Here is a 15,105-nt window from a genome sequence, read left to right as displayed (position 1 = left end):
AGTGATTAGCAGGCTTTTTTCCTCAATATTCTTTTTTCTTGCCCTTGAGCTGCTTCCATTACTGTAAAAAAATCTATCACTTCCTCCCCTCCACCACCACCTCTTCCTCCTCCATCTACCTCTACATCACCACCTACACAACCACCACTACCTGTACCACCATCCACTCCTCCACCTCCTCCTCCTCCTCCTCCTCCATCTACCTCTACATCACCACCTACACAACCACCACTACCTGTACCACCATCCACTCCACCACCATCTCATGTGCTACTTTCAACTGCAAGCTCCATTCCTGATTGGCATTTTGTTTGCCCTGTTCCATCGCCACCTGCACCGCCTCCTGCTGAGGGTGATCAAAATGTCATTCTGCCTGCCAGAAAAGGATCACCAATAGTGATGAATATGAGGCTGGAGCTCACTGATTTTTTACACCACCTTGCTGACTATGAGACTAACAATTTTATATATTATTATGCCTATTTTTTGTGTTACAAAGAGTTAATTTAGTGAATAAAACTTATTTTGTAGGAATATGTTATCATGAAATGGCGGGAGGAGGAAATATAAGATGTTGGAATAAGAAGCCCTGTATCTCAAAACTAGTTTTTTCAGATTTTAAATCGATGGTGAAGGAATTTCATAACTCTGATTGCCAATCTGCTTCCATTTTCTTATAGTACATAGTATAATGTGCATTTGGATGCATAGACATGAATATATGTCTCAAGAGTTGGTCACAGACGAGGTTAAAAAAAAAAAAAAACAAAAAAAAGTCGATAAAAAATGATAACTATAATACAAACATATGTAACAACTTCATGATGCATCCAAATGTATATTAATGCTTAATATACACAATATATAAAGGAAAAAGAATTTTGAATGATGGTGTCTTTTACGCATTCACATTAATTATGCCTAGAAATGCTTCTTACGAGTAATTTTCGGGGTAAAAAAATAATATAAAACAAACTATCGATCATAGAGCAATAACATTCCTTACAGATAAGTAGCATACAGTAAACCCTCTGGTATCTGGGTTAACAGAGCCACGGAGGCACCCAGATATGGGAAAAACCCAGATATGGTGTAGGTTAAGTCTACGACAGAGTACTGCATAGGTGTTTCTGTCCACACTCATAATATGGTACACCCCATGGCTTTGTAGCAGTCATTCTGCACCAGGGAGTGAAATGCGCGCGATTGACGTGCTCCGGGTGCTGAGAAAAGGGCTCGAGCAGCGTCGTCACGGTTAACACTCGCGGCAATCTCTCCCTGGCTTATCGCAGTCCTGCTGCACCTTGGGGGGATCTGTTACTTGGGATTCAGCAATTAGGCGCAACAGCCTCAGCCGCTAACCCATTGCTGGGGTGCCTTGCCCCGTGTTCACAGGCCTTCTTTCACATGTCAGACCGAGGGCAGTACTTATCCGCATTTCTTATTCTGCCCTCACTCCCGCAGGAGTGCTAGTGGACCTGCACGCCTTCTCCACAGGGACGGAGCCCTACTCACCTAGTCCAGTCTGGATTTAGGCAGTCATCAAGGCTTAAGCTAGGGTTTGCACTGTGTTTCATATAAACAGTCCCTTGACACTCCCCCCATTTAAACCTGCACTGCTTTGACTCTCGTTACTTCGATATGGTCTGCAGCGCTCGACAAGAACGTTTATGTGCCAGTTGTACTGTGAAGCACACAGCTTGCCTGCGAACCTTCGTACCAGGACGTCAATATTATTGCTATGTGCAAGCTGGGGCGCGCCTTACGGGTGCGGTACGCCACCCGGACAGAGCTTAGAGGCATGGTGCGGGCAATTTAAATGACTTTAGGTGGTGCGCGACAATTTTTTATTATTTTTTGGAAAAAATTAATATTTTTTAAAACTCCCGGATACGGGCAAGGTCAGATATGGTGCACCCGGGTAACTGAGGGTTTACTGTAATAAGACATACGCTGTGAATATTTCGTTGAGATAATCCTATAAACAAAAAACCCTGCATCGCCTCCCTTAAACTGTCCCTAAATATTTAAACTCAGTCACCTCCTCTATTCTCTTTCCCCGGCCATAGCCTGCACTTTGTTGTGCTCTCTGCTCTAACTCAGTATGACTTTGCAAAATGAATGGTCTGTTCTCTTGCCCTCTCAAATACCATAACCTTACTCTTTCTAGCATTCACTCTCAGCTTTCTCCTCTTACACACCCTGCCAAACTCATCCACTATCCTCTGCAGCGTCCCCTCATTCTCTGCCAACAACACTGTATCATCTGCAAACAGGCCTGCCACTAACGACTCCTCCATGCAATTCACGTTCAGCCTTGAACCAAGCTCCCCCACTCTGGCTTTCATTTCTCTCATACAACCGTCCATGTACACTTTAAAATGCCATGGTGACATCACACACCCCTGTCTCACGCCCGCACCAACACCAAAACTCTCACTCAACTCACCGTTCATGTGTACAGAGGCACTCGCATCCTTAAAGAAGGATCTGATCCCCTCAAACAAATACCCTCTTGTACCATATATCCTTAGAACATCCCACAACCCCTTCCTGTCAACCCTGTCATATGCCTTCTCCAGGTCCATGAATGCAGCAAACAGCTTGCTCTCCTTCTCTATGTATTTTTCAACCAACATTTTGAGTGCAAATATTTGGTCTACACAACCCCTCCCTTTCCTAAAAACCCTTGTTCATCACCTACACTTTTCTCAGTTATTTTTCTTCATCCTCATATTTAAAACCCTTCCACACACTTTTCCTGCCACACTGAGTAGACTTATTCCCCTGTAACTATTACAATCACCTCTGCTCCCTTTCCCTTTGTACACCGGCACAACAATAGCCTTTCTCCAGTCCTCTGGCACCTCACCCTGCTCCCATGCCAGGGTACATATCCATAACATCCATTCCACAACTACACCTCCTCCATACTTCAACATTTCTGCTGTTATGCCATCAGCTTCAGGGGCCTTTCCTTCTTTTAACTTCTTCCTTGCCTCCTCTACCTCACCTCTCTCCACCCTCCCCTGTGGATCTGGCTGCCCTACATTGATCTTAATTCCTACACTAGTCACTTCTGCTCTCCCTCCCACATTACAGTTTCAAAGTGCTTCTATCATACCTCCCTTATCTCCTCCTTCCCGCTCACAAGCACCCCATCCTTTTCTCACACTAAGCACTGCACCACAGAGCTACATAAGATCCACAGATTATAATATATAGGTCTTATTAAGTAATTCTGAGGAAAACTTATAAATAATGATTGAGGAACTGGAGAGAGAAATTTGAGATAAATAATTCCCCCCCCCCTACAGTACTGGTAGGCTTTCTCGAGGGGCCTCATGGACGGCCCCAGCCCATTAGTAGCACAGGCTAATTTTATTTATAGTTGCTGCCATGATCTATAACTCTTGTTTGGCCCATGCTGCCCCCCTGGTCCTCCTCTTGACTGAAATCACTGAAGTTTAGGTTGATTGAAGGTCCGGGCAGCATGTGGGTAATCTTCCGCCACTCGGCGATGACTTTAAAAAGTGTTTCAGTGAGGAGTCGAGCCTAGTCCACACTAGGTCCTTTGGCTCACCATGCCTGCACGCTGACTACTCAGCCACCACCTCCCCAATATGTTTAATCAGTTATCAGGACAAAAAAATTATGACTGTAAAAGAAAATCTTTAATAGAGGACTACACACATTAGGACAAAGTTATTGCAAACCCAGCCTGTTAAAAGTAAATTGGAAAGGCAAATGGAATGGAATGGAATGGAATGAAGTACTTGGTAAGCAGATTAATATCATGAATAGCAACCTGCCACTTTCTCTGAAGAGAAAGTTATACAAACAATGCATCTTCTCAGCCCTAACATAGGCTCAGAAACTTACCAAGGATGTAGAAAGAAAGCTAAGAAGTACACAGACAGTAATGGAAAGAGAAATACTGGGTGTATGAAGGAGTGATAGAAGCAAGCATTATGGATCAAGGATGAAACAAGGGCTGAAGATATTCTAATGGCCATTAATGGACACAGAAGTGACAGCAGATGAACAACCAAAGTAAGAGAATGGTAAAATCAAGAACTGTAGGTCAAGATTGACAGAAATTCAATCAGAATTTGCCGGAGCAGGATTATGTTCACTAGCTTAAGGCAGAGGGAATAGAAGACGTTTGGAAAGGTCTTTGTCCTGCAGTGTACCAGTAATGAATATGATGATGGAGTATATAGTGATGAACAATAAAAATGTTTTCATTATAATTTTTTTACCAGCTTTTGCCAGAGGCCATTGTGTCCCCTCACCCTGGCAACTTGAAATAGGGTGACGATGATGATGAAATATTAAATTACACTTGACCCTTGATTTACCAGACTAAATGGGGAATCAACTCGTCCATTATTGAAAAAGTGTGTTGCCTGGTAATAGCGCACAGCACCATCACACTACCATTGTCATCGTTGTGGTGTTGGTCTTGGTCTTAGTTTCTGGCTGGTCTGTTTCATTAGTTTGTGTGGTAATAAAAAGTTGTAGTAAAACTGGTAATCCATACAGGATATTCTAATGATAGTACAATTTTTAACCCGGTAGCAGCAGGGATCATGTTTCTTAATGGTCCCTCTAAGCGAGAAAAATGAGAAAAAATCACCCCTCACACAAACCATTTCATAATTTATATCAAAGCATTTGTGATCAGATTCTGTATCATCTATTTTGGGGGGTTTATATCATGGCACAAATTTGGCCTGTCGCTGCTACACGGTAAAGCCACAAATTTAGCCCGTCGCTGCTACCGGGTTAATCACACATTCCATCTTCCAAATCTTGGCTTTTGTTATCAGCCATGTGAAGGCAGTTAAGACGGGCTCGCCAGTGTTAAACAAACCTCCAAAGCGAGCAGTCACCTTCTATGTGGAGCTTTTGTTACAGTATGGTGCACATGTGTATGGTATGGTGTATATATTACAAAAAGTTGCTGGTCCAGTACTGTATGACTGATATGCATTGCAAGTCGTGTGTGATTTGGTAGGAACGCCGCACCACCAAGTGGCCACCTAGCAGACACATTTTTCAAGAGGAGAACTTTTTGGTTGGTCAGGTCCACTTATTGGTTAGCGGATGGAGTCCATCGTATTCAAAATCCATAAAATTGAGGTCTGTTGAATTGAGGGTCAAGTGTATTTGGAAATGGTGAGAAGACAGATTATATATATTATTTATTCATTGTTTTCTAGTTGTTGTGTTTTCTTTTACAGAAAGTAAATGTCCATGACACGCTGGTGTTCACTCTCTGTTCGGAAGTGCTGAACAACCCCTCTGAATGGCTGGCCAAGGTGTTCGTGCGCTGCCTCAACAGCCTCCACCTCACACCCACCAACTTCTCCTCCTTGCGGCAGCTTGACGTGCTTGCCTCAAAAATGCTGAAGGTGGGCAAAGTTTTCATTAGTAAGATTGATGTGTCTCTTCGTGCTTCAAGGGAGTCATTTGGGTTGTCTCTATTCATAGCTGCCTTTTCCACTAACTTAGCTGTCATAGCTATGTCATGCCATGAGAGAATCTTTTGAGTTGTCATTCACCACCAACTTCTCACTGTAGATTCTTTTTACGATTGGTCTGTCCCTCCCTACAATAGGATCATTAAACTTCATCTCAGACTTCCTGTACCCTCACAAGAACTTCCCCCACTGTGGTAACCATGGCAGAAGTATATCAAAATTTTCATGTTCAGATACTTCTCAGACCTTCAGTGCCTTGCTTGCCAACTCTCCACTAGTGTCTAGGGCTTATTAGACGCACCCTTCAGTTTGGGCAGGGATTTGAAAAAAATATATAATAAATGGGTTTGAACCACTAGTGTCTAGGGCTTATTAGATGCACCCTTCAGTTTTGGCAGGGATTTGAAAAAAAAATATAATAAATGGGTTTGAACCACTAGTGTCAGGTGAAGATTTTTTGCCCGACATTCGTAGCCCCCCCCACTATCAGGTCATTATTAAAGTTTTACATTATTCAGATCCTTATCAAGTCCCAATACTTTACATTTAAAACCCTTAATATTTGCTGGGACCTGCCAGAATTGGTCCTTCTCAGAGACTCAAGGGTACTGCTTTGAGATGTAAACAAACATGGCGGAGGCAGCGACATTGTCAGAGGGGTAACGGGTATGAAGTTTGTGCACCATATTTCTTTATTATTATATTGTGCATCATAATTCTAGTTGTTGTAATATTCCAGTACATTTTTAAAACATAAGGAAATGTGGAATTTTAAATTTGAATGTGCTTCAGTGATTGTTGAACATATATGTAAAGTAAAAATGTTAAAAGATAACTGCAAAATGGAGAAACAGGCACTTGTAAATATCAAATAATAACTTGTCTTTTCAATATCTCATTAATATTATTCATATATTGTTTGTGTTTATCAATCAAACAAAGTTAAACAGTTTTATGAAGAAGGTCTGTCTTACCTCAATGATCCCTGTCTGCTAAGGAGACGTAGCGTGCCTTGTGCGTGTTGTCAGGTTTGGTGTACAGCCGTCCACTAGTTTGTTTAGGTACAAGCATTGAGTCACTTCATTTTCTTCCTGACTGGTGTCATTTTATGTGAAGTAGTGGTAAGTACTACTGTTATACGTTGTTACTTTAGAAAAGAGTTGCCGTTGTTGCTGTAAAAGCGTAAAATTGCTGCACTAAAACTTCACTAGCCAGTAACCCAAAGCTGAACCTTGACCTTATAAGACGCAGGGTGATATTCAGGGACATTTTTTTGGAAAAAAAGTGCGTCTTATAAGCCGTAAAATACGGTATCTTCTGTAACTGCCATCCACTACCTAAAAAGTCAGCTTCAGTAGTTCTGAATTGCTAAATTACCCCCCAAAATAGCATAAGCTAATGCTTAGTTGACTTATTATATGAATTTAGCATTTTTTTCTTAAATTTTATTGGGGTTGGGGCTTAACCCCCTAAAGGACCGGAGGCAGCTATGGCCACTTTACCAGGCGAGGACCGGAGGCGGTTATAACAGCCTTGCTATTTTTACACCAAAATTCGCTACTTTTCGCAAATTTTTGTAATTCACTCATTGGTAACTCTACCCGAGAGTAAGTTTGGCTACTCTGTCAGTCTCTGACTCTGCTCTCACCATGGCAGAAAGCAGTGACACTGACTCCGACAAGTCCGATTTTCTGCTTGCACCCTCCTGCCCTCGGACCTCAATGCCACGCGTAGTACCTGCCCGGTAACCACACACAATAAGGGCTGTATTGTGTGGAGGGAGCTTAGCTTGCGTAAATAGAGCTCGGGGCACCCGTTGTCATTATGACCCAGCCATGGCCAAGTAGCCAAAACGGACGCATGGTAGGCAAGAGGCCATTCCCGCCAAAATACTCTCCTCTTCAACTCGCTGTCTCTCCATAACCACAGCAATAGAGGCTTTTGGATGGCATCATTAGAAAGAAGAAGACTTAATAGTGAGGACAAAGTCTGTTTCATTTGCTCATTCAGTGTAGGTTAAGAGTAAGGAGTGTGTGAATACAGGCTATTTTTGGTGTTTAGTGCTTGAGGGCCAGTTCTGGCAGCAACAAGATTACCACTTCTCCTGGTCCCGGAGTGGTTAAGCAAAAATCTAAAATCTATTCTAAAAAGAGAATTAGAGATTTGACATTTTAATATGTTACAACGTACACATCGAGCTTTCAAAAAACGTATAGCATGTCAAGATCAGATGATGATCAAGGTGTACACAAATCTTCATATCTCTTGACTGAACCTCTTTACAAGGGCAGGCAAAAAGTGCTCTCCACTCCATATCCATGAAGTACTAATAGGCTTGTGGGGAAAAGTGGAGGAGAGGGAGGGATGGAGAGTGTGATCTTAAAATTGCTCACCTCACTGGCTGGGGAGGGGGACTGGATTGACAAAGATAAAAATAAATTATGGATGAAGATAAACGGTCATTCCCAAAAGATCAAAGCTTATAATATCTGCATTATTGCTGATATAAGGAAGACTTGTGATTTTTCCTCTCCATGCATTTCTGGCAGCTGTTAGTTCCAAGGAAATTGACTCTGGCATCTTGTCCCTCATAGTAGGTTGAGCTTATCCCAGACACTCAAAAAGTAGACAATCACTCAGTCGCTCTCCATTCACACATACTGAGGCACTTGCATATGTATGTACCTTTATTACTCTTTATTTCACTTTCCTCATGAATTTTTGCAGAGGGAAGTGTTGTAAATTACATTGACTCACCTCCAACATGCTCCACAGGTAATCGATGGTAAAGGGCCTCAGAATACCCTGAAACGTTTTCAGCAAAAAATTCAAGACTTTTTGGCCCGGGCTCCTGAATCTGAGGAAGCCGAGGAGAATCCTTCTAGCATGACAGAAGAGAAAGCAGAGGAATCAGCTGCAGAAGGTTAGGTATTTTTTAGTGTGTGTAAAGAACAGAGTTGGCATAAGACACTTATCTTTATAAATGTCATTAGCACTGGCAAGCAGGGGTGTGGAATTGGAGTCAGAATCAGAGTCGGAGCCGCTGGAGTCATTTACATTCGGCTGGTGTCGGAGTGAGTAGCAATGTCTCAGACTTAAATTCCAACTCCTTTACATAAACAATTCTTGTATAAAGTACTTGGCTGCACTGCTAGAACAGTGTTGCCACTTATGAGAAATTTCCACAGATATGTAGGAGAGGCAAGTTTTTGTGGGAGCTCTTGTGGAAAATTCATTTAATATGGATTTTTTGTGTGAAAATGTGGGTTATTGATCTGTAAATTAATGAGATTTAGTACTAGACAGTGTTGTAGAAGATGTACCCAACAACATGTGCCTTACCGAGCAAGTCCGATCCTTGTAATATACTCGTGTGTCTCAACTCTTGTCTCAGCACTGAATATGTGCTAGGCTGCTCAGAGCTCAGCATGGGATTGCCAGGTCTGGCTTTTTAAGGAAAACCTGTCCTTTATGAAATCTGGGTGCACTATTCTTGCAAAACAATAAAACGTCAGGCTGAATCTGTGGTTGTAGTCCGTATCGTAGTGCGTGTGTGAACTGACCAAGTGTAGCTAACGTACTGCAGTGTGGCGTGGCAAGGATGGATGTTATGTTTTAAGCTGTAGCTGGGTGATGTGTGGTGTGATGTGGCTGGATGTAATGTGTGGTGTTGTGGCTGGGTGGTATGATGTGTGATGTGGCTGGGTGTGGTGTGTTGTGATGTGTTGTGTGGCTGGATGTGGTGTGTGGTATCATGTAGCAGAATGTGATGTCATGTGTGGGTGGCTCTGATGTGTGGGTTGGTGTGGCTGTGTGTGATGTGTGGTGTAGTGAAGGTTGCTGTGTCTGATTGTGTGATGTATGGTTTTGGGTTGCTGGGTATGATTGTGGAGTGGTGTGGTGTGGTGTGATTTAGACCCGTGTTCTCAAACCTTTCGGCACCCAATTACACATATTTTACAAGGCTTTTGCAGGCGTTTCAGGCATTTTCAGGGGTGGTTTAATGGCCCTGGTGGTTGTTTAACTCTTCTTCTGTACCATGAATGTGAAAAAATCCTCATGAAATCCCGATTGATCTTCATTTTGACCTCTGAAAATAGTTAATGTGCGAGGTGGAAGCGTTTGAGAATACCGCCCTTAGTGTACAGTGTGGCTGGATGTGGTGTGGTGGGTGTTGTTGGATATAATGTTTGGTATGGTGTGGCTAAGCGTGATGTGTTAGTTTATGTTGGTGACTGGGATGTAATGTGCCTTTGTGTTGTGTGGTTGGCTGTGATGTATAGCTAGATATGATGTGTGGCATGGTGTGATGTGATGGTGTAGTTGGGTGGGGTGTTTGACATGGTGTGGGTAATATGTATGGTGTGGCTAGGTATGATGTGGTGTGGTGTGGCTGAGTGTGGTGTGATGTGGCTGGGTGTGGTGTGTAGCTGGGTGTGATGTGTGGTGTGGTGTGGCTGAGTGTGGTGTGATGTGGCTGGGTGTGGTGTGTAGCTGGGTGTGATGTGTGGTGTGGTGTGTAGCTGGGTGTGATGTGTGGTGTGGCTGGGTTTCATTTGCCAACCACAGTATTGCAAAAGAGGGGGAGGGGAGGGGGGTGGAGTCGTAGCCGGAGTTAGAGTCACAACCTTAACCCGGTAGCAGCGGGGATCATGTTTCTTAATGGTCCCTCCAAGCGAGAAAAATGAGAAAAAATCACCCCTCTCACACAAACCATTTCATAATATATATCAAAGCATTTGTGATCAGATTATGTATCATCTATTTTGGGGGATAAATATCATGGCACAAATTTGGCCCGTCGCTGCTACACGGTGAAGCCACAAATTTGGCCTGTCGCTGCTACACGGTGAAACCACAAATTTGGCCTGTCGCTGCTACCAGGTTAAAATTTCCTGGAGTCCGGAGTTAGAGTCGGAAGTTTTTATAGCCAACTCCACACCCCTGGAGGCAAGGAATGGATGTAAACCTATCAAGGAACATCTGTGGGCTGTGAAGGATTGACGGGGAACTGAAAGTTTGCAGAAACTGCTTTTTACTCAGAATCAAAAGAGCAATACTGGGGTGAGAAATTGACTTGTGAATATGACTTCTTAATCCACAAGGGAAAGTCATGAGCACTACAAGACAGTGGTATCTAGAAACTCTTATGTATTGGTGTATTGCATGTTACTTCCAATTTTTTATTTGGCCTTTTATTTTTATTTATTTATTTATTTATTTATTTATTTATTTATTTATTTTTTTTTTACCCTCAGGTAGGCATATCTTGGGAACTATGGTGTTTAGTCCCTTTCCATTAGTGACAGGCAAATTTTATTTATGTTGGTTACCATGATACATAATTACTTGTCCCCGGTTATTCCTTTGGACCAAAGTTGCTGAAGGTAGAGTTGACTGATGGATATTTGGAGAGCATGTGAGTTGTATTCAGCCACTCATGATGGTTGAAAATCAGCAGCTAGTTGCGGCAACAGTTGGACCTGACACCCAGGACCAGAAATCACCGCATATGTATTTTACAAACTAGTTACAGTGATTTACATTTTATTACAGAAACCTTAGAAGACAAGACAGAGACCACAGTTATCAGAAAGAAGAGAATGTTATACGACCAAACCATAACTGACCCAGCCCTGCTTTCTAGTGAGGTAAAATAACCTTTAAACTGACTTTCCACAGCATTGATCTATTTTTTTTTGGCCTGGAAAAGTTACTATATATCCCTGTTTTAGAGCTGACTCTATATTTTGAGCAAAAAAATCTGAAATGATTAATATTGCTTATGTAAAAGTTGTCCCGCTTGTACAGAAAGGTTTTATGCATTACATATAAATATCACTGCACAAGACATGCTGAAAGCCTGCAACTTTTTAATTTTATCTATCTATCTGTCTATCTATATCTCCGACGCCCTGCTACCACACAGGAACTTCCCTCCAGGGGGTGGCCATGGCAGAAGTGTCTCCATCTCTCCTTATTCTGGCACTCCCTCTCCGCACACTCAGTCCTGCTACTTCCAACTCTTTCACTCCAATACTCACTCACCCTATTGATCCACTTCACAGGTAGTCTTTCCCTGACACCCCCTCCCTCAATCCTTCCCTCATACACACTCTTCACAAATTCATTCTCCTTCCTTCTCATCACGTGTCCTAACCATCTCAGCGCACCACGCCTCACCCACTTGACCACACTATTCACTCCCTTCACTGTCACACCCATACCAAACCTCACACACACTTTCATTACTGTCTCCACCCCATCCTGACACACCACATGAACCTCTTATATAACTCATTTCCACTTGACATATTCTCAATTGCTGTGCTGCATGCCATGTCCACGTCTCTGATGCATACGACAGAGCTGACAGGATAATACTGTTCCTTATTCCCCTCTTTACCTCCATGCTCACACTTCCTCCTTTCATAACTCTCCCCAATGCACCTACTACCTGTCTGCCCTTCACTGCTCTTTCCCTCACCTCACCTTCCATACTTCCATGCTTACATAAAACTGTGCCCAAATATTTATACTGAGTCACCTCCCTTCTCTCTTTCCCCAGCCTTTTCCTACACTTTGTTGTGCTCTCTGTTCAATTCTCTGTACGGCTTTGCAATATCAGTGGTCTGCTCTCTTGCCCTCTCAAATACCATAACCTTACTCTTTCCAGTATTCACTCTCAGCTTTCTCCTCTTACACACCCTGTCAAACTCATCCACTATCTCTGCAGCATTCTCTCATTCTCTACCAACAACACTATATCATCTGCAAACAGGCCCGCAATCAATGACTCCTCCGTTCCTCTCACTTTCAGTCTTGGACCAAGCTCCCCCACTCTGGCTTTCATTTCTCTCATACAACCATCCATGTACACATTAACCCCTTCAACACGAGGACGTGCATACTGCATCCTTGCGTGCCCCGTACCCTATCCAAGGATGCGTATACTGCGTCCTGGCTCGCTTTAACCAGCATATGAGTTATTTCTTTCTGGATATTGTACGATAGTTTTTAGGATGTAGGTTGTATATGATACGGTGTCTTATTTGATTTTCAATGTTATTATTGTGTAAGAACGTAAGTGTGTCTTGCATGCATTTGTACTTCACAGCAACAATCATTTCTAACAGAAAGTAACAAAAATAATGAGAAAGAAATGATATATATGTGTGTGTGTGTGGAGTTCCTTTTCCCTTGAGTTGCCAAGTGGGTGGCTAGTGCATTGTCTCACCACCACCTCGGCTCTGGGACGCGGGCTCGCACAGGAGCTGTGGCCTGCCCTCCCTGCCTCCCCCTCACACCCATCCCGCTGTCTCTGTTCTCTTTCTTCCTTCCTTTCTGCCTCCTCCCTGCGGTCTCCTCTCTCCATCTTTATTCATGCAGAGGAGGGTTACAAAAAATGGGTCTTTGGCTGGATGGTGGGATGGGTGTTGGGGGTGGGGGCAAGGAGGGTGGGGGGGTTCAGTTCCCATGTGACCTTGGGTCCCATGAGGTGGTGGTGAGGTAGTGTGCTGGCTCGCTGATTGGCAACTCGAGAGAGGAGTTCCACACACATATGTGTATGTTGTTTCATTATTTTTGACCTCACTTATCTCCCTCTTTCTCTCTCAGGCCATAGGCCATTTTGTAGTAAAAACACTCCATTTCCCGTCCAGTGAGGGGAAATATGAAAAGTGTCAGACTATAGTTTTGCAGAGAGAGAGAGAGAGAGCAGCCTATCTCTCTCTCTCTCTCTCTCTCTCTCTCTCTCTCTCTCTCTCTCTCTCTCTCTCTCTCTCTCTCTCTCTCTCTCTCTCTCTCTCTCACACACACACACACACACACACACACACACACACACACACATTCGAAACATTCTAAGGTGGAGGAAGTGAGACGGCATGGGGGGAAAGATTTCTAAAACCAACTATGGAAAACTTAATGATGCAGTGGTGACAGAGGGAGTGCACCTGTTAAATGAATTAAGATGTGTGTGTCCTATGGGAAAAAGTGATCATGTAATAATAAAGTTGGAAACCAATGGGGAAGCCACTGAGGAAGACGAATCATATAAAGGAAAAAGGAGAAACTACAGGAAAGCGGACATAAGAAATCTTAAGAAATATTAAAACTGGACTGGGAAAAGTTAAAAAGAACAAACAAGGTGCAGGAAAAGTATGATATTTTCATAGAGGCATATGAGACAGGAGGCAAAAAATATGTCCCATTATATAAACCAATAGAAAGAGGAAACCAAGATTGGTTTAATGCAAGATGTGCAGGTGCAAAGAAAAAAAAGTCAGTGTGGAAAAGATTGAAAAGGAATAAAAACCAAAAGAACAAAGAAGACTTTAAGAGAGCAAGAAATGAATATATGAAAATAATGAGAGAAGAAGAGAAAGGATACGAAAAGGATATTGTTGAAAAGCGTAAGGAGGAACCTAAACTGTTTTTTAGATTTATAAATGGAAAAATCAAACCAAGGGAAAAAATAGAAAGACTGAAAGATGGAAATAAGATAATTGAAGATCCTAAAGACATGACTGAGCTACTAAACAAGAGGTTTCAACAAGTTTTTACAAAAGAATCACAATTTAATGAACCACAAGGTGATAAGATAAATGTTCAAATGTAGGAAGTAGTAGTAACTAAAGAAGAGATATATATAATAATGGAGGAGCTGGAAGAGAGTAAAGCAATAGGACCGGATGGAGTTTCAGGTTTTATTTTGAAAGAATGCAGAAATCAGCTGGTTGGACTGGTATATGATATCATAAAGTGTTCAATATCAACTGGTAAAGTACCTAAGGAGTGGCGAAGGGCTGAGGTGGTCCCTATGTATAAAAGGAGGAGAAAGGAAGAACCAGTATCATTGACCAGTGTAGTTTGTAGAATATGTGAAAAAGTGATAAAGAAACAATGGACAAAATTTCTAGAAGAACACAGTATAATTACAGAAAAACAGTATGGCCTTAGACGAGGGCATTCATGTGTAACAAACTTATTAAGCTTTTACTTGAGAGTGATGGACATAACACAGGAGAGGGATGGATGGGTAGACTGCGTGTATTTGGACTTGAAGAAGGCTTTCGACAAAGTTTCACATAAAAGACTATTATGGAAACTGGAAAATAGAGGATTGAAAGGGAAAATGAAAAACTGGATGGAAAGTTACTTAAAGGGAAGAGAAATGAGAACAGTGATAAAAGACATGAAATCAGAATGAAGAAATATAGATAGTGGAGTGCCTCAAGGATTGGTACTGGCACCAATACTTTTCCTAGTATATATAAATGATATGCCGGAGAAAGTAAATAGTTACATGAGCCTGTTTGCAGACAATGCAAAATTGCTGAGACACATAAGAAATAGTAAAGACTGAAATTCTGCAAGAGGACCTAAATAAGATTTGGGACTGGAGTAAGAAATGAGAGATGGAGTTTAATGTGAAGAAATGTCATGTAATGGACATGGGAAAGAGTGAAGGGAGACCAAAATGGACATATAGAATGGGAGGTGAAGAAATATTAAAAGTTCAAGAAGAGAGAGATCTGGGAGTGACAATACAAGATAATCAACAGTCAGAGAGTCATGTAAATAGGATATTCGGAGATACGTATAGAATGGTAAGAAA

General features: G+C 42.2%; 1 protein-coding gene across 3 annotated transcripts in view; it reads left to right on the top strand.

The window, feature by feature from the left end:
* Positions 1-15,105, top strand: part of LOC126997882 (condensin complex subunit 3-like) — a 155,972-nt gene that overhangs the window by 99,890 nt on the left and 40,977 nt on the right. For all 3 annotated transcript variants that reach the window (XM_050859099.1, XM_050859098.1, XM_050859097.1), the window contains exons 14-16: positions 5,247-5,417; positions 8,262-8,409; positions 11,043-11,137. In XM_050859099.1, coding sequence (XP_050715056.1) covers positions 5,247-5,417; positions 8,262-8,409; positions 11,043-11,137 — 414 coding nt within the window. The remainder of the gene's footprint in view (positions 1-5,246; positions 5,418-8,261; positions 8,410-11,042; positions 11,138-15,105) is intronic.

This window comes from Eriocheir sinensis, chromosome 13, assembly GCF_024679095.1.
Source record: "Eriocheir sinensis breed Jianghai 21 chromosome 13, ASM2467909v1, whole genome shotgun sequence".
NCBI lineage: Eukaryota > Metazoa > Arthropoda > Malacostraca > Decapoda > Varunidae > Eriocheir > Eriocheir sinensis.
This window is presented reverse-complemented; position numbering and strand designations above follow the sequence as displayed.